The sequence below is a fragment of the Ambystoma mexicanum genome, chromosome 5q (assembly GCF_040938575.1).
Source record: "Ambystoma mexicanum isolate Mex_15411 chromosome 5q, UKY_AmexF1_1, whole genome shotgun sequence".
In the NCBI taxonomy this organism is placed as follows: Eukaryota; Metazoa; Chordata; class Amphibia; order Caudata; family Ambystomatidae; genus Ambystoma; species Ambystoma mexicanum.
The window spans coordinates 1,404,119,728-1,404,140,358 of NC_090933.1; the positions used below are offsets into that span (position 1 = coordinate 1,404,119,728).

The 20,631-nt window shown below is 45.8% G+C and overlaps 1 protein-coding gene across 1 annotated transcript in view; it reads left to right on the plus strand.

Annotated features, from left to right (window-relative positions):
- LOC138498459 (fibrocystin-L-like) overlaps positions 1-20,631 on the plus strand; it is a 1,772,245-nt gene that overhangs the window by 727,151 nt on the left and 1,024,463 nt on the right. The window contains exons 19-20 of the mRNA XM_069622209.1: positions 1,613-1,770; positions 18,209-18,496. Coding sequence (XP_069478310.1) covers positions 1,613-1,770; positions 18,209-18,496 — 446 coding nt within the window. The remainder of the gene's footprint in view (positions 1-1,612; positions 1,771-18,208; positions 18,497-20,631) is intronic.

Consider the following 20,631-nt stretch of genomic DNA (forward strand, 5'->3'; position numbering starts at 1 on the left):
GGTGGGTGGATCGGATTCTGAGGATGCTTTGGAGGAACTCAAACGACTACGTTCTTCACATGGCACCACCTTGCGAATGTCCGCAGTGTGGAACGAAGTGAGGTGGCGCTTCATGGTTGTCGTACCAAAACTGTACGCTCCAAATCTCCCGCGACACAACACCACATCGCACTGGTTACACTTCACCAGGTTCGCACATGCTTTTGGTACGTTCCCATAAATGGAAAACAACCGCCACACCCACGACTCCCGCCGAGTGCTCCGAGTGCACAGTTCCTCCACTTCATTCTCTTCCTCCTCTTCTTCCTCAATCTCTACATCCTCACCCAAATATCTCTCTGCGGGCCGTTGGTGAGGTGGTGTTGGTGGCGGGTTTGGGGGAGGTGCAGAGGCTAATAACCCAACAGCAGCCATGGAAGCCATAGTCATTTGTTTCCTTTTCGTCACTACAGCAGTAAAGGCAACGCACCTCTATCTGGTGTAGCTAGAAGGACAATGAAGATGCGCTCAGGGGTGTGGCCTTTCAAAGGGGTGCAGGGGTGTGCCTCGTGACCGTCTTCATCCTTACAAAGCGGTACACTCAATTTTACACAGCAACTCCTGAGGTGGCCTATTGTTTGGGATGTGTGAAATTACATTTTTCCACTCCACAATACTTTGCCTTGTGTCTACAAGTTCATTTTTAGTGTTGCGGAAGCACGCAAACCGCAGAAACTAATCCCCACGCTCAGCGTAGGTGCGGTCACAAGATGGCGTCCTCAACACATCCCCCCCTTCATGACTGTTATTTGTGATGTCATCTTTGATGTCCTGGGTGTAGATGGTGCGAGTTATGGTTGCTTAGCTTACTATAATGGGGGAATGTGCAGTGGTGTTTGGTTGCACTGTGAAGTATAACATTCCTTTAGTGACATTTTTTCACTGATTGTACATATATATGTATGGCAGGGAAGGAAAAGAAAGGGGATAAACAAGTGATGTTGTCATTGATGTCAACATTGACATTTGAGATTACATCTTTCATGGTCTGGATGTTAGTGGTAGCAGTGCACAGGGGTGGTGGCAGGGTTGGGGGCTTAATTTACCATAACTGTCAAATTTCAGGGGTTTTTCGGTTTTAATTTGAAGCATAAAGGGGATGGGGAACGTTTTGTTTTAGTGAAGTGTACAGGTTTTTGTTGGGGCAACTTAACCATAACGACCCCTCAACAAAGTTTTTTTTATAGTGAATATATATATATATATATATATATATATATATGAAATATTGATGCATTACTTTAAATGTTCCAATAGTCGTGATAACTGTCATTATGTAGATGGCATAAACTGAGAATGCAGGACTGCAATTCACTTTGCCATATGGAATCTCCACTCTAATGAAATGTTCCAGTGCACTGACATATCGCTTACATCTCATGTACTGCTGAAATTAATAAGGGCATTGTAGCGATGAAGGAGAGCCCTATGTAAAGTGATTAATGGGGCGATACAAAGAATTAACATTTCTGCAGGGCCGTCAGTAGGTTTTACAATGAGCTGCACCTCGAGAGCTATCAAAATAAATGTCACTCCTCTCTGATTTAGATGCGTCTTATTATTTTATTTGCAGGTGACTTTGAGCTGCTCGACTTTGACATTCTAGATGAAGGAAATATCATAGTGAATATTACAGAAATGAACAAAGGAATCCCCAGTTTGAACACATTTACTCTGATATGGGATGGAGTATCTTCATCACCAATAGACACAAATGCATCTGCTGATGAGGTATGTTGCTCCCTAACCTACGATAATAATAGAGATTTTGCAGATGAAAAGTCATAGTTTGGGAAGTTGTCAGCTACGTGTCATACATAAATGTCTGATCTTCATGTGTTAAGAATTGTTTTTCATTAGCTCTGATTGAAAATAAGAGTTATTCATATGCATGTCTGACATTTCGTTTAAACAATGACTACTGCATGTGTCCTTCGAGCTCCCACATTATTTGCTTGTGGTTCAAACAAAACCATGGCTCTTATAAAGTGCCTGCAGACCTGTGTCATCCAACTTTTGTTTTGTAGTAGGACCATGCCTTTGATCAGCGATTTTTTAGAGGTCATCATTTTATTATTCCTTGTTTCAGCACAGACACTTAGACCTGAAAGGTATTTTTCTAATGTACCATCCATTTATGTTGAAAATGCCAGCATTTATCTTTGCAGTGATGATTAAGAAGGCGATTGGAGGACTATAATTGTTTACAGGTATGTACTGATTGGTCTATGAGCATCAATTGGCATACATCTGTCTTGTGAATTGTGATTCAAATGGTAATGACCTAATTTGGCCACACCTACATAAGACATACTCAAGCACTAAGGCCTGAGAGTTGAGTTGAGGGTTATAAGATATATAAATAAATAAGCCACAGTGTTGGTTGACAACAAAGGTTTGGTCTTAATCCCCATACAAAAAGGAAATTTAGGGCATAGGTGGTGCAATTGTCTGATAGTCTTTAGCTAACATTTTTCTTGAATCATGAGCCAAGGTAGGGCCGTCAGGGCAAGTATGATGTGGATTTGATGTAATAGGTCAAATAATTGCATGGGGTTTGAAAGGTGACTGTTGGGAATTAATGTTGCTTTTTTGGAAGCCCTGTGCAGATGGTATAGCAGTAGGCTATGTGGGAAATGTCCCCTGCAAGAATGAAGGCAATTTATTTCGAAAGATCGAATAGTAGAATCACTCCATTAAGTTGGCATACATCGTTGCAAGCTTTCGTGGTTCCTATGTTCCGTAAGGATTGAGAAAAAGAACTCTGTTGAACACCAAACTATGTTTGCCTATCTTCTGCTATTGTTATGGAGTGACCCCCCCTGAGGCAGGTCAGCTAATAATTAAAGGTGTGGGGTATCCTTTGCACATGTGCAGGATATCAATGGTCTTACCATTGAGGCACAGCAAATTCTTCCACGTACAATGCTGGCCTCCTTTTAAGCAATATATCATTTGATATAATTCTGTAAAGGATTCCAATCGGGTGTCACACACCGGACAGGACTCTTGCCCTTATCCTAGGATGTAGCGCTCAATTAGAATGCTTTTTCTTTACTTTCTACAAATTCAGATTGAGCTGGCACCCAACCTGTCTCACACCCCATTTTACAAATACCCCGGGTCACAATGGACCATGAACCAGGCCGGTGGGTGGTAATACAATATTTATTTATTTTAAAATTCAAATGAGATCACAAAATTTTAATACTGGGCAGCAATCACCAATGGGTTAACAATTACAGAATAAATTATGAAATACACTTAGTTTGACCTTCTATTATAACATATCCAAAGCACAGATGAATAGGAGCAATTTTACTGTTCAGGTAGATAGCACCCGAGTTAAGATCTCCCCATGCAATGCTTCCTCAAACCCCAATTAATCGAATTTTGAGTGGATAGAAAGGAGCAGCAAGGATTGTGGGATATTAGGCAGCAAACAGAATTAAAATCCGACCTTCCCTCACAAAATAATTTTAAAACCCTTTGCAATTGCATAAAATGACACTCGGAATTGGTAATAATTGGTAATAATTTAAACATGCGTTTGAATCAAGAAGGGTAAATATGATCTATCACTGTATCAGGGATGTTATATCACTAGCAACTACAAGGCAAAGTATCAACAAAGGGCATACAGTTTAGAAAGCAACTTGAAAGCAAGAACACAGTGCAGCCAAAATCACACGTTGAAAAGTTGCATTTTACACTTTTTGCAATTTTAAATGTCGAAATGTTTTTTTTTTAAACGGATGAAATAGAAAGAATCGGAATATGGTTTTTAGGCTGGGTGATAGATGCACATCACAGGGATAATATAGAAGTTAAAGAGTGGCCCTAGCTGAATACCTGGATGAGATATTCATTGTGGAAGGAGATTTTTTTGGGGGGGAAATAAACGCAGTTAACAGAGAAAATCGGTTTGGAAAAAAAGGACAAGTTTTACTTAAACTAGATTATCAAGACTAGATTGTTAAAGAAAGACACGGTACGCTCCAAGGTTAATTTGCAACGTCAACCTTTTCACCCCACGTTCAGCTCTATGTGGGAATTACTTAAATTATTCAAAATATATCTAAGGATCTATGCAAGACAGAGATGATTAGAAGAATAGCGCTAACGCTGAGAGATCAAGGACAGGATGCACAGAGAATTCTGATAGTTTTAAAAAAGCTACCAGGGTATGGATAGGGTTACTTAGAGAGTGGAACAAAGACAAGGTATCAAGATTGGGTAGGCTATGTGTGGCTATGGGATGGGGAAATACTCACAGTCCGCACTTGATTTTGGGATTTGGGACAGCCAACCGGGTTTCTGGACAGCGAGGCAATATCTGGCCACCGTCACAGAGGCGGACTCTCCTAGCAGAACAACAGCTGGGCCTGTCTGGTTGCTGGAGAGCAAGGGCACAGCTGGTATGCAGATGGTGGGGCAAAAAAGACGGTCTGGTCACAGGATACTCCCAAATGGGTACCACAGCTTTTCCCCCTAGTTATTGGGATTTTAGTGGGGTTTCTGGATCATGTTCCTGCCTAGATAGGGTCAGCTATGCTCTGGCCTGGCAGTAGAGTCTGGAATCTTGCAAAGTGGATGTGGAATATCAGGATACACAGGAGCTGGGAATTCAGAAGAGAGTCCCTCCTGTGAGCTTCCCCCCTTTATTTATAAGGCGGGTGACATCACAGGATGTATTGTTGGGCAGAACTAAGCTAGACCTCCCCCTCAGAACCGGATAGGTCAGCCTATGTTGGTCACCTCCTCAAGGAGGGGACTCAGTTTATGGGGTTGTGTTTTATGAGGTAAAAAGCCATCCCACAGTCCTTTTTGCCAAAAATCAATCTTAACATAAATCACACATTTATACAGTTGTGGCACGTTTGCAAAATAAATAGGCAAATTGCATATTTCATACAGAACAGGGTATTCCAACTCCCAGGTCTGTATGACATTATTTCGCCCTTCTAATAATTTTTCGCAATTTTTAGAGGGAACCGCTTCACCCAAAATTCCACAATTTTAGATATGTGTACATATTATCATAGAGCAGATTTCCATTAATATTTAACATTCCACCATATTTACTTTTTCCGTGATTCACATTTTCCTGGCGTTCGCGTCCCATACATGCTATGGACGGCCACAATATCTTGTTTTGAAGCCACAAAAATGACATTCAAACTGTAAAATTTTTACATTACTGCATTGTCCGGTTGTAGAAATAACAGTCTGAAAGTTTATTAATAAAAAGGTCTTTTAAGCCAGATGGGCTGGCCCTTTGTCCTCCACCAAGGCCCCTTTCCCAGGCTACCACTAACTGTCAGTTTAGCCCAGGGATGCCATGGAGTTTCTCAGTTTGCGGGAATGGTAGGTGTCACTTCCAAAAGTAACACGTAGATGTCCCAGGATCTATTGTGTCAAGCTGGAGCCCAGACAGAAAGTCTGATGGGCGTGTTATATTCTTCCTCTTGGTCATTCAAGGTTTCCAGGGGCAAAAAGTAACACGTAGGTGTCCCAGAAATCCATTGTGGCTCCTTTTGGGGGAAGGCCACTCTTGTTGCCAGCACACAAATGTCCTTTGAAGCCAAGCAGGAAACTGGTTTGACTGGTTCTCCAGTACAGCCAATGCATTTATTTATTTAGTTTTCCTGAGCCCAAAAGGCAAGGCTGAGGGAATAAAACGTTATTTTAGATCTTAACCAGACCTCCTTACAATTCTAGGCAAGGATAGAGGCTTATTCAACATTAAACCTTCAAAACAGATATTTTTCTTTTTTGCAAAAGCACATTTTGACACATGGTGAAGTCTGCTGGGATGTCCCTTTCAAATTCGGTTTTCTCTTCTATCTGAATTCCAAACATTGTTTGCAGCCCTAGTCAGTTTCTCTTACACAGCAATCCGTTCAAGGCACAGGTCCACTGAAGTTGACATATGCACAGGGACCTAGGGTTTCTTTTGAAGCATTTATTTTTGACATTGTGTAGCTTAAAAGTCAAGCATTTATCCGTACGACTGAAAGTAAAGTTTCTGGTGATTTCCCAGATCTTGACTAACATAGCCTGTCATTCAGTGAGAAATGCTTTCTTTTTGCTAAAGTGCAACTGGAATATGGCTGGACATAGTTGGGCCTTAATGGATCAGAACTGTATATTATTTAACAGATGAAAAATAGCATCAGGGCGCCATCATTTTAAATGTAAAATATTTCCTTTTTCAAAGGAAAATTTTGAACTAGCAATTCTCTTCTTTAGTGCACATATGAAAACACACTGGCAGCCTTTCTCTGTGTGCTCCCTGTTCCATCTTGCCCAATAGGTGCTTGGCAAGACAGCACAGCCATCATTTTGTAGCTGCAAAAAGCAGCTTAGATGCAATGCAATGGTGCTCAAAGGAGCCAGCACAGCCATTTTGCTGGTAACTGCTGAAGTGCAGATTGGTGATGGAGGGGAATTCTGCTGAGTGGGTAAATGTACCCCACAATTCTCCAGAACTCCCCTTCTTGTTCAAGGTATCTAGGTGTCATCTGCATTCATGTCTTAGCTGATAAATTCAGCCTCTAGGATTCAGGCTATTGCGGTCATAAAGATGTGGAAGTGGATTAGCAAGAAAGTCTACTCTTTAGAAACTCTTCTTTGAATGGTGGTGAAGCAGATACTACAGGTAGTAGATGTGAATGGCAGAAAACATTCTAGGTGGCTTGGCAGTGACATGAAAGATATCTGTAAAAGCCATATTCAGGTTGGGTACTTTCTGTACTGACATTAGGATGACCCCAATGACTCAATACCCCCTCCCCCTTTACTTCACCCAGAAAAAATCTTGTACATTAAATTCATGCATTTACGTCTACTTGCTTTTACATTGTTTGTATCTTCACATCATTAAAGTGTCTTTGATATGCTTAAGGTTAGCTGCAATGATGGGGGTGGGGTGAAGGATGGGTTGGAGGAAGGATATGGTTAGAAAGTAAGGGGTTACAGGTAGTCTTCCCCTGTAATTATGGAGTGAATGTTAGAAGAAGCGAAAAACAGAAGACGTGAAGGTAAGAAGAGGTAAATGTGACAACGTGAATACAAGGTGAAGTATATGCAGAACAGAAAGGCATACATCCATAAACATAAACCAGAGCAATAGTTCGGAGAAAGGGTCCACAAATCCCATCCAATTTACCACTTATTGTATGCAGGTGGCCACTTGATGGCTTTAAATATATCCCTCCTCCTGTTTCAAGTGGGTGTCATCTTCTTTCACATGGTACTCAATGTTGTGGGATTCTATGAATCTGGTTAGTGGGGTTAAAAAATCTGGAAAGGGATAATCCTTTGGAAACTGTGCAGCTGGCGACGCTGCCGCATGGCGCACAAGGAGGCTGCTTCCTTCTAGAGCTCCAAGCCTCATGTCCCTCAGTTGCACTCTTGCACCCTATCTGGCTATACAAATGCTGGCATACAGATAGTCTGTGGCTCCTACAATTGTGGTGTAACTTGAGCCCCCAAACAGCCTCAGCAACGGCCACCATCAGCTTTGAGAATGGCAGTCTATGGCGCGTGGTGACGAGTAATGCGCTGGTCAGAGGCTGACGACCGGTGCATTTCGGTGCCCTGCCGGGTGAAGGCGTACTGCCTTGTATCGGGTCATGGCATGGATGTCCTGGACGACCCGGGTGCACTCTCTGTGGGGGATGAGTGCAGAGTGGCTTTGCCATATGAAGATTCTGTACTTCGTGAAGCCTAGGTGGCTTTTGGACCACGAGGACCTGGGATGGTGGGCTAATACCGTTGGCATTCGCCTAACTGCGCATGGTGTTGCTCTCTGGGGCCACACTTAGGCCAGGCTGGTGGGAGGGCTGCTTGTTCCCTCCTATATTTTGGATCTCCTGGTGAACCTCCCACTAAAGTGAGTTCTCATCCTGTGCCTATTTTGGAGCAGTAGTGGCCTGCCGATGCCATGCCTCGATAGATAGCTTCTGAAATTGTGGTGAAGGTGCTACGCATGCCCCACAGGGGATCTTAATCGGATTGAGGTGAGGGGCTAACTCTTCATAGATGAATCAATTCGACATTTGAGAGGCTGCCTATTGGACTTGGGATCCCCCTGGAATTTGAGGTCTCACGGAGGTGCAATGCCAAAGGGCACAAATAGAAAACAAGGCAGCATGGACAACTTCATCAAAGCTACACCAAAAGCACCCGATAAGGAAGTCGGCTTGGCGAGTACAATTCAACCTCCTCCCCTGGCTGACAGGTCAGAGCTGCAGAAGATAATGGTATGTATGCAGAACAGCTTCTCTTGCCTCAATGTTAAACTGGACAACGTCACGGTCAACATTAATTCCCTAACTTCAAGGCTGGAGAAAGCCGACAATAGAATCACAGAGGCCGAGACACATGTTGGTTTGGTGGAAGATGATGCTTCCACTCTTAAGACTGAACCGCCCTTGCAAAACAGGTCCAAATAACCCCTGAGAATTGGGACGACCTGGAATCCAGATCACTCCATAATAATATCTAGTAGTCGGAATTCCACAGGTACTCCCCAAGAGCAATATGGAAACATTTGTTTGGGAAACCCTATTGCCGATTCTGGAAAACTCTAGGTTGTTGCCCAACTTTATGCTGGAGGGTGCACACAGATCTATTGCCCCACAACTGAAGCCTGTGGCTGCACCATGGCTGCCCCTCTCAAACTTGAGCTGGACCGCCTGAAGTTCTGGAAGCAGCTCAATACGTTCCTCTTCTCCTCTGCTTTCCCAATCTCCCTCCCCTGCTGACCTACCAGTCTGCTGTACCGACTAATTGCTTGGCTAACTTCAGGGTCTCACTGGGTGCAGGGCTCTTTCCTGATCACCCTTGCACTGCCTCTGGGCCTACCATGCACTTAGGGGCTGTAACTGTAACCCTACAGTCCCTTGTTCTCCTTGCACTAGCCAGAGCTGTTCTGCCGTGGCTGAACTTACTCAGAGCATTGTTGCCCTGTTTTCCCTCCCCTCTCCCTTCCACTTCTCCTTCTCGCACTTAGACGATCTGAATGACACAAGGCCTAGTAAGATTGCTTGTCTTGTCCTCCCTCTGTCTCTGCCTCAGTCTCAATGTCAACATCATCACTGGTACATATAGAACACGCAGCGACAGTTGGCATTCTGTTTTTCTGTGAAAGTTATCGCTTCGGAAGATATGTGCGCTTCAGTTCCTTCGAGAAACCTTTTGTTATTTGCGAAAATATGGCATCTTTGTCGGCATCATCGACTCCCAGGTCAGGTTTTTAAAAATGTCATGTCTGCTGGCAGAGATGTCTCTTACGGACCCCCATCTGGTGCGTCTGTGGTGTTTAGGATCCAATCATAAGACATCAGAGTGTGAATCCTGCCAATTGATGACCGTGAAAGCCCTGAAAGAACGTAAAGGGATGTTAGCTGCAGGTAGGTCACATAAATCCCTTTTGATGAACCCGTAGAAAAAGCGATCCTCCGACGGGTCAAGGGGTATCTTTCTTCGTCGGAAGAAAGCTAAAAGACGATCTCGATCTAGGAGTGGGTCACACCACTCATCATTGTCTTCACGACTAATTAAGAAAAGGCGTCACAGGTCGCTGTCTTCATCATCAAGTTCCTCCCCTAAACTGGTTACATGCCCGACGAAATCAGCTTCACTGGCTGAATGGGAGACATTCTGTCAGAAAATGCTCCAAGTCTTTGAGAATGTGGCCCGACCCCCTAGAAGCAGAAGAGTAGAAGCCATGCCCCTGTCCATGCCATGGTAAACCCGACAAAGAAAGGGCGAAGAACAAACCCTGTGCGCCCTCGGGCCCAGTTGTCCAGGAGAAAACTCAGAGAACCTTCGGAAGTTGAATCGAGTCGAGATGGCATGCCTTTAAAAGAAAAAAACGTCGACGCCGAAGGGGTCGACGCCCTTGTTGGTAAAATCTTCGACACAACAATTGTCGAAGCCCTCGACGATGTCGAACACTTCGACGCGGTCATCGACGCAAGTGGCAAAATCAATGAAGAATGTCAAAAAAACTATAGAATCCTTCGCTCCAATACCAAGAAAGGACTTTTTCAAGCCACTTTTTTTCAATATATGGAAGAGCATGAGCCATCATCTGACGATGCACAACCCTTTTGCTTGCAGTATGGGACACAAGGTGTTCCAGAGGCTCTAGTATCAGAAGAGTCAAGTATGAAGGCTCCAGATCCCTCTGACCATGCTGATGGATCATAAAGACAATGAATATCAAGATTAATTTAATATCTCGGATGGAGCAGACCTGCATCACATTTTGAGCAGGAGGATCTGATGGATATTCTAGACAAGGGACACCAAGAGGACCCTATTCTTCCCTTCCATGTAGCCTTACAAAGGTGGGTCAATGTCAACTGGAAGACGCCAGAGTCGATTCCAGCAGTAAATAAAAAAATGACAAGTAAATATAGGACTTCAAGCAGTGATCCATTTTATCTCTGCAAACTTCCCACTCCAGAAAATCCAGTGGTGCAGGCCACCACATCCACTTCAAAATAAATGGCCTACCCGATGATTCCTCTGGACAGGGATGACAAAAGCTATGATGCCATGGCAAAGAAAGTCTTCTCTGCTGTGAGTATGGTCCTTAAATCAGCAAATGCCACATGTGGACTGGCTAAGTTTACGTTTACCCTATGGGAATGCCTAGCAATGGCGGCTGATCATATCCCCGAAGGGGAAGAAAGAGATTTTTTTTTAACATGATTAAGGATGGCAAGGACGCCATGTATGAGTCCTTCCAGATTGGTCTTGACTCGGCTGATAGTATCAGCAGAGCAATGGCGGCTAGCACTGTGATGTGCAGATTTGCTTGGTTAAGAAAGTCTGGGTTTGCTTCAGATATACAATCAAGACTTCTTAACATGGACTTTACGGCACACACTTATTTGGCAGCAAGGCTGATCTGCAGACCTCCAAAGCAGTAGCCAAATCTCTTGGAGCTGCAATCAGGCAACCTCAACCTCGCCCCAGTGGAACAGCTTGGAGGGGCACACCCTTTCTGTATTATTCCTGGAAAAGGGAGAGGACTGCCGAGTCATAGGGGCCAAAGAAGATTCCCGCAGCCTGGACGGGGGAGAGGTGCTAAGACCACCCAGGCAATGGCTGCTTTACCCTCAGCCGCTGCAGCAGCCGTCCCAAAACCTCTCTGAGACCTTAGTCCACAAGAACCCCGGTGGGAGGCAGACTTCCACTGCATCTGCAAGAATGGCGGGGCATTACTTTGGATGCTTGGGCACTGGAAACGGTAGCCCATGGTTACTGTCTCCCTTTTATAAAAAGGCCTCAGGGTCATCCACCGGGGAGCAAATCTCTTAAGTTTCCAGATCTGCTCCTTGTGCAGGACATTTTAATCCTGCTAGAGAAAGGTGCTATAGAACCCGTACCTGTAGAGAAAAGGAACAAGGATTGGTACTCCCCTTATTTTGTAATCCCCAAGAAGGACGGAGGATTGAGACCCATCTTAGACTTAATAAACCTGAACAAATCCCTCAGGAAGGACAAGTTCAAGATGGTTACCCTTTCTCAGAACCTTCAGGCTCTCCAGCTGCAAGACTGGATGGTGTCATTGGACCTTCAGGATGCTTACTTTCATGTGCCTATCCATCATAAGCACAGAATGTACCTGAGGTTCTCAGTTGGCAGTTCTCATTATCAGTTTTGAGTCCTGCCATTCGGGCTGACCTCCACCTCAAGGGTTTCGACCAAGTTGATGGTGGTAGTAGCAGCGAGTTTCAGGAGAGGGGGGATTCACATCTACTCCTATCGGGATGATTGGCTAATCAGGATCCGCTCTCCTGAACAAGCCCTGCAACATCTCAGTTTCACCTGCCACCCCTCCACAGACTGAGCTTCTCCCTCAATTACAAGAAGTCCCACACAATACCATCACAACAAATCCAGTTCATTGGAGCTGTCTTGGATGTATCCTCGGGGAAAGCCTTTCCACCCAAGGTGAGGGCTCAAAACATTGTGCAGATTGTCACCAAATTTCAGAGGCCTGAGTTTTTGAGGTTGTTCGGCCTCATGGCATCCTGCATTTATCTGGTGCCAGAGACTAGCCTGAGAATGAGATCCCTCCAACGGACAGTCAGGATGCAGTTGTCCTAATTCTCAGGCAGGATGTCAGACCTTCTTCAGGTTCCAAACAGAGTTGCGCAGGATCTCATGTGGTGGTCTTGCGAGGACTGACAATATTACAGTTATTCAGTTATAACTTGTACCTCTAAGAAAGCCCTACTCTTTACTGAATATCCCTGCAAAGAGACTAACTACTCTGCACGTGGATGTGGTCTCCCTAGTCGGCGCTGGTGTGCAGCCTATCCAGGGGATAGACGGAGAGACTGGCCCTATTCTCACTCATTACTTTTACTAACATCTAAAACTAGGTGCGCACCTGTGGAAGTCGAAATGACTCTTTTAATTACTTCCACATGGTGTGTTTTATGAACTAAAAAATAGCTAATAAACAACAGGTACAATCTTGTTGGGAGATTGTGGGTGTTATTCAGCCTCAGGGTGGATCTCTTATGTCCACCATTTTGTACAGATTCAATCGGTAGCCTAAAATTATTCTATTTGTCTGGACTCTACAAAAATAGTTCCGGGGATCAGGCCATCACCCCGATCCTTGCTCGTCGACCGGTTTCAGCGGAACTGGACTACTTTGTCCGCTTTCTTCAGGACTAATCCCTGACTATTAGTGGTCAAGGTGTAACATGCTAAAAAAACAACATCATTGTTTAGTTGTCTAAATCTCCATCTTCTGCTCTAGGGATGGCGTCTCTTCTTTCTTTAGGTAAACATCACTTTTTCAGATACCCTATAAGGGAATATAAAATGGGAACCATCACTATATATATAGTCCTCACATCCATATTGCTCGAAAAACATTCTTTTTTATATATATTCAGTAAGATAGCTAAGCAGGTTGAGCGCTCGCTGCTGAGCGTGATCTGCAGGTCGCAGGTTTGAATCCCGGCAAGGTCAACTCAGCCTTTCATCCTTCCGAGGTCGATAAATGAGTACCAATTTCGGTTGAGTGATATTATATGTACAGGTTGGCACAATGAAAGGGTATCTAGCAGCGCTGTCTATGTTGCTCTCCTGAAGAGGTATCTTTCCTCAAAATGCCACTAGTGATACAATTTCCGAAAGGTGTTCCCTCCAATCCCTTTTTAGGTTCCAATTTGGCACCTCAACTTAGGTCTAAAATGTCTCAGGTGTACTCCATTTGAACCTATTCATTCCTGCCTTTTAAGGTTGTTAACCTTTAAGCCCATTATTTTAGTTGCTCTTACATCAGCCCGTAGGGTGAATGAACTTCAAGCCTTGTCTAGCAAGCCTCCTTATACAATTTTCATAGTCCTTAAGGTTAAACCCACATTTTTCCCCAAAATTGTGTCTGATTTTCATTTGACTCAGAACATTTTGCTACCTTCTTTTTATCCTCCGCCTCATCCTGGGAAGGAGGAGGAGAGATGACATTGGCTTGACCCAAGGCATGCACTTAGTGTTTACATTTCGAGAATGTTCAAGTTGAGACAGAAAGATCAACTTTTTGTTGGTTATACAGGCCATAAATTGGATATGGTAGTGACAAAACAAACCTTTAGGGATTTATAAGTGTCATAGACTAGCTGGGAAAGATCCTCCTGAGGGTCTAAGGCCTCATTCAGCCAGGGGCATGGCTCCTTCCTCTGCTTTACAGAAAGGAGTCCTAATTCAAGAAATGTGTTTGGTGGCCACATGGTCCTCGGTTCACACTTTTACAAAGCATTACTGTCTTTACTCTTCTTCCAGCCAGGAAGGAGGATTTGAGAAGGCGGTGTTACATTCTGTTCACACAAACCAATAAGGAAATCCTAAATTCTTACTCCCGGCTCCAAAACCAATACTGCTTTGGCAGTCTATCAAAAGATGAGGAACACGTGGGAGGACACAATCCAATCGAAGAACAAGTTACTTACCCGTGGTAACGTTCTTTCAATTGGATGTTCCTCCCACGTATTTCTCATCGCCCCAACCTATCCCACAGTAGAATTTCCTTGTTATTACCGTTTATGTTCTTTCAGGGCAAAACACTGTCATACGCAAGGTAACACCATAAATCATTGATAAAACGCATCAAAACGGAACTGAAACCAACTGTTCATGCGCACGCTATATATACCACTGATGATGTCGACATCGAGATTGAGGCCCCCAAGGGACAGCGAGTCGACTGGCATCGATACTGAATACCGAAGCAGCTAAAGCTGAATATGGATATATCAAAGGATGAGGAATACGTGGGAGGATCATCCAATCGAAAGAACGTTACCACTGGTAAGCAACCTGTTCTTCAATGCAAGTGTGAACTCACTTGTATATGGGTCCTCTGACTCCTCTTGATGCTGAGTCTCCCCTCTCAACTGCCTGTACTATCTGGTTCGGGGGCCCACCTAAGGGACCAGGCAGACCTTTGCCATCTGCACACCTCCTTAGTTTGTGCTCACACAAACTGGTCTCTTCAGGCAGGCTCCACGCTCCTGAGTTGTGCGGCGGGGAGCCCTCAGCTCTTTGGGGGTACTGGAGATCTTGCTGGCACTTCCAAATTTGCAGGTGAAGTGCTCCCCAAGTAATCCAGAAAAGAACACAAAAGTAATCCAAGAATACAGTGCACTTATTGCAGGGAAACACATTTTTATTTGCAAATACAGCCAGGAAAATCAGACAGCTCCATGGAACTGAACTGAAAAACATCTCAACATCCCCTCTGGGCTACAATATTTAAAGTGAGAAACCGCAAAATGTACATGTTCTACAAATATAACATATATTCTAATTCTAGCATTTCCATTGGCTATTTGTCATTGAGCCCCTAAAGAACACTATGGCGATTTACTTTCTCGTGACCGTCAAAATATCACCCATCGCACTTGAAAATGTCATAGTCAGCACAAAATGCAATGTTTTCATTGGCTGGCACCTTTTGTGGTGCAAGTGATCAAGTAAGCTATGTCCTGATTAGACGAGGACACCTGAGACAGCCTGGGCTCTAGAATTCCACCGAGACAGACGAGTCATAAAGTGAGTGGGAATCAGCGAGGTCAAAATATTGTTGCACCCCATGCAACACCACAATCCCTTTCCCATAATTGGAGCTCTTGGCTTGTTGCCAACTCTGGACGCAACCCCCTAGTTGTTGCAATGAATAGCTAAGTGAAAAAAGTGTGTGTGGCCTGCTCCTGGAAATGTATTTCTTATATTTATTCATTTTTCCAAGGTACTTGTACCCCAGTACCAGCTACTACCACCTCAGTCGGGGTGCTGTGGTCATAACCTAGTTCTACATTTTGGCAATGCTGCTGTCTGACCTTCTTGCGTATCTTACTGCGTCCTTCACAACCATTGTGTATCCATTTGTTTGTTGTCTGGGAAGGCACCTGCTGTCTTGAGTCTTGTTTCGGACCCTGAGAACTTCCTTCCTTGCAAAAATGTATTGGAAACTGTTCAGCATCCTTTTATATCCTGACTTTGGCTACTTGGAGCTTTCTGCCCAACAGCAGAAATAAATTCAATTAAATAACCATAGCGAAAAAATGCGGCCTACCACACTAAATGGTAAAATCTGCAGCCTTTAACAATGTCCTGTTCTAACATGGCGACCTTTTGCTCATCACAACAGCTAACAACTACACCTGATATTGCTCAATTTACATAATGAAAATAAATGCAAACTACATAACTTTACCTAATAATTTAAGTGTGGTGAAAAGAGTGCAATATAATAAAAGAAATACTTTGTTCCACATGTTTTTTGCTATGCAACAACATACATGCCAACATTCAGATGCACCTGGGAGGGAGATTTCCACAGGGAAATCGGAAGACTTACATTTCCCCATAGCAATGCATTGGGGCTACAGTTATCTTAGGCAGGAGAACGTAAAAAATAGCAATATTTTTCACCGAAAAATCTGGAGTCTCCCGCCTAAATCGGGAGGGTTGGCATGTATGCAACAATCAATCTAAAAACTCATTAAAGTGTGGCAAAAGCAATATCTTGCCTAAATACAATGTCACACCAACAAAAACAACATGACAGCAACGTCACAACCAGGTTTCTTAACTTGTACTTGTGCACAACTTTAGAATGCTGGATTTGCATATTTACACCCTTTACATTAAAGACTCAAACTCTGTGAGAAATGGAACTCTCAGGGGAGGGTTCGCCAAAGGCAAGATCACTACAGGACATGACCCCAGAATGGCAATGGTCTAGAGTCCTCAATCTGGAGGGGTAAGAGAGGATAAGAGTTAACAACAGGGATCTTCTTTGTAGTTCAATATATTCCCCCTAGAACAGGATCAAAAGACCCTCCTTGAGTTCCAGAGGTTATTGGAGCAGGCAATATCTTCTCCATGGAATCGGAAGGAACTTGGATAGGAAAGAACCATTACTCCAAGATACAGGGATTATAACGAGAAACAAAAGAAAACAAATAAGACTAATTACCAACGAGCTATAAGTGGCAAGAATCGCACCACCGGGAAGATAAAACAACCCACAGCAGAATCGTGTTGTGACCGGCAGAAATCGGATGCTGGAAGACGCAGTAAGACCTGAGAAACAAGTCCCCCCTGGACGGCACAAGATGGCGACGACGGACGCAAGCTAGGAGGACGGAGGGGGAAGGGTGCAGAGACTTGGCCGGCCCCAGAACAGACTGCACCAGCGGCGGAAATAGGCCACGGCTTACGGGAGAACCTCTTGGATCGGGACCAACGGCTGTGGAGGCGGATCAGAGGCCGGACTGAACATCAGCAGAGTCAGCCGGCAGAACCCGCAGGCGAAGCCGAGCGGGTCCACGGAACGGAGGTGACGCGAAGGCTAGCGCAGCGAAGGAGACCGAAGTGGTGAGGCCTCCGGGATTGAAGCAGCGTTCAAGGACGCGCAGCGGAGAAGCGTAATAAGGTGGAGGAGAGGAACCGCGCGAGGAGCCCAGTGGGAGGACCTGCAGCGACTGCGGGCCCTGTGAGCAGGGGGGAAGATACCGACGCATAGAAGCATGGTGCAACCGGAGATCCTGCCATCGGGGGACGCTAGGAAGGAAGGACAGAGGAGGAAGGCGAAACCCCGAAGCACCGCAGGTATCACGAGCACGGGATCTAGCACGACCGGAGACCCCGGCAAGGAACGGGCACCCAGGAAGGAGAACGGGGAGGAGGAGACGGCATCCAGATGCACACTGGAACAACCCTGGGGCCATTGATCCAGCCGAGCAGGGAGACAGAGGGGCACTTCGGATTCCGGACAAGTGGGGTAAGAAACAACCCACAGCACCACTCAGGACAGCGAAGCCAAAGGCAAGATCACTACAGGACATGACCCCAGAATGGCAATGGTCTAGAGTCCTCAATCTGGAGGGGTAAGAGAGGATAAGAGTTAACAACAGGGATCTTCTTTGTAGTTCAATATATTCCCCCTAGAACAGGATCAAAAGACCCTCCTTGAGTTCCAGAGGTTATTGGAGCAGGCAATATCTTCTCCATGGAATCGGAAGGAACTTGGATAGGAAAGAACCATAGGGAGCAGGGCCGGTGGTGGGGCCAATTGCAGGACTATTATAGACACATCACAGCATGCCACAACTGTGCAGCACCTGAACCACAGGGCTATCAAGCGGCCTGATAGGCCTAGTGCCCAGAGGAGTGAGAGGAGCACTGGTCGCAAAGCTGGGGGAACGATATTCGGCAGATTAGAGAACCCAGGAACACCACCAGCAACCAGTAAGGACTGAGGAGCAGGTGGGAAAAGTCTGGAACAAGCGGCAACCAATCGCTGTGCCATTCGTGGGGGCTGCAAAGTGGAAACCGCACAGGAAAAGGCCAACACATGAGGGAAGCCGGGAAAGAGGACTGGTGAGAGAAGCGGCAAGGTGAGTCCGGAGGCACGGATCGGGACTCACAAACGGCACAAAACCGTCGACAGCAGGACTGGGGGACACGGGGGGGGGGCACCACACCCAGACAGGAAGTGGAAGGAATAGCGCATTCAGAGAACTTGGTACCCCCTGACCCGGCAAAGCCCAACGCAAGCATGCCATCTGCCAAAGACAGAGGCAAGTTGAAAATGACGACAATGGACGCGTTTGTGGCACAGAAAACAACAGCCGCAATGCAAAGAAATGCGCCGGAAATGGAGGCACAAAGAGAACCAGAAATGGACAACAGAGATGTGCAAGTGTTGGAGACCATTGCTGCTCTAAGGACCTCCATAGAAACGAAAATCGACGAAATGAAAGGAGATGTGCAGCTCATGAGGCAAGATGCACGGAACCTTGCAGAGAGAGTGGCGTTGACCGAAACTGGAGTGGCAGAAACTGCAGAGGCCACGACTGAATTGAAGACCAAGGTGGGGGAACTGGAGAAGAAGGTGGCAATGTTGGAGGCAAGAGCTGAAGAAGCAGAAGGGAGGGCCAGGATAAGTAACGCTAGACTGCTCGGTATCCCCGAAGGGACCCAAGGAATGAACCCGACAAGATACGTAGAGTCCCTACTGCAACAAGAGATAGGCGCGGGCAAGCTCTCACAGGGATTCGCAGTGGAGAGAGCACACCGGGCCCTCTAGAAGAAACCGCCTCCGGGCTCGCACCCCAGGCCGTTGATAGCGAAGATTCTCAATTTTCAGGACAGAGAGATTATACTCAGGCACTCGAGAGAAGGCAGTTTAATAGAGCGGGGAGATTCCAAGATAGCCATATATCCTGACTATACACAAAAGGTGCAACGGGCCAGAAACTCCTTTGTCCCGATTAAAGCAAGGCTGCGGCAGTTAAACATAAAGTACATGCTGCTTTACCTCTCTCGGCTGAAGATAATCCATAAAGGGCGGGCCATATTCCTAGAAACCCCAGCAGCGGCGAATATGTGGCTAGAGCATAACAACTTAGCGGATGGCCAAGACAACGATCCCTGAAATGATGAAATCTGATAGACGGACACAAGGGCATGGAAGTGATGTTAACAACTAGACTGTCAACAGAAGCACAACAAGTTATTGGGAGAGAACCACAAGTGCTCTTAACAGACGGCCAAGAGGAGCTCAAAAACCGCTCTGCGTACAAAGCCCCAACCCTCAGAATGACAGACGCCAGCCTGTTGCTGGCACATCCAAGTCCACGCTGGATGCCCCGGAAGGGGCTAGAGAGTGTGGAGGCACCCGAGCACAACACCGGTTGTGTAGTTGCTGGGCGCACACCAGTCTTCATGCAGAAAGAGGAGTAGGGAAAGGTGGCCAACAAATCGAGGATGCAAGAAAAGAGGTGAGAGGGCGGGAAGGAAACAGAGACCCGGGGGTGGATGCCCTAAGCATGGCAATGCAATTTAGAGTACTAACTTGGAATGTGAGAGGGTTGGGGTCATACCTACGCCGGAACAGGATCAGGTCCTATCTTCGCAGGAAGAAAGTAGACATTGCAATGCTCCAAGAGACACACCTCTCAGTGGAGGACCAGTCTAGGCTGCAGGAGTACTGGGAGGCCAGGGACAGGGGGCCCCATATTCCAAATTCGCTAGGGGAGTGTACACTTGGATCAACCCTGAGGTGCCCTTTCAGATGATAGGAAGTGAAGCAGACACGGACGGGAGGTATTTGATACTGTGGGGAGTGCTTGAGCAAGTAGAGATCTGCATAGTCAACACGTATTTTCCAAACCACGGTATTCCGCCCTACCTTAAAAGGCTGCAGATAAAACTGGCGGGACACATAGATGGCCTTTACATATGGGGTGGGGATCTCAACTGTGTGAGGGACTTGAACCTAGACAGATCTGAACCCCCGCAGAAGCGAGTGGACAGAACCTCTAGGGCATTGAACAACCTGCTGGAACAACTAGACCTTGTCGACGTCTGGAGGGAACACCACCCCACAGACAGAGGATACTCATACTACTCCTCCCCACATAACCTCCATACGAGAATTGACTACATGTTTATAGGCAAAACGCACCTAGCTCTGGTAGAATCAATACAATACATGGGCAGATCGATTTCAGGCCACTCCCCCCTGTTAATGCACTGGGCATTGAAGGGCCCTAGAGCCCCTATCCCATTATGGCGTATGCCCACGGAGACACTGACGGACCCAATATTTAAAGAGGAACTGGGAGAAAAATTGGTAGAGTATGTCACCACTAACAGTGGCAGTGTGGAGCGATGGAGCACGGTGTGGGAGGCCCTGAAGGTGGTAACGAGGGGAGAGGTTAGAGCCGGGACAGCAGGAATCAGGAAAATGCTGAAGAGGAAGCTTGACGAGAGGGAGGAAGAAATAAGGCAGGGAGAAGTTAATAGCTCGGGAACTAGAGAGGAAGAGGAGCATTTGCAGGAGGCACGGACAAATTGTCACGAGGCGTGGGGACGGCTAGCAAAATTTGACTACACAACACGTACCACCAGAGCACACATAAACGGTGACAAACCAGGTAGGCTACTGGCCTGGCTATGTAAGCGAGAGCACCCTAAACACCCAGTGACCGCAATAAGAGACATGAAGGGAGACATGAGAACAACCCAGCACTCCATAAA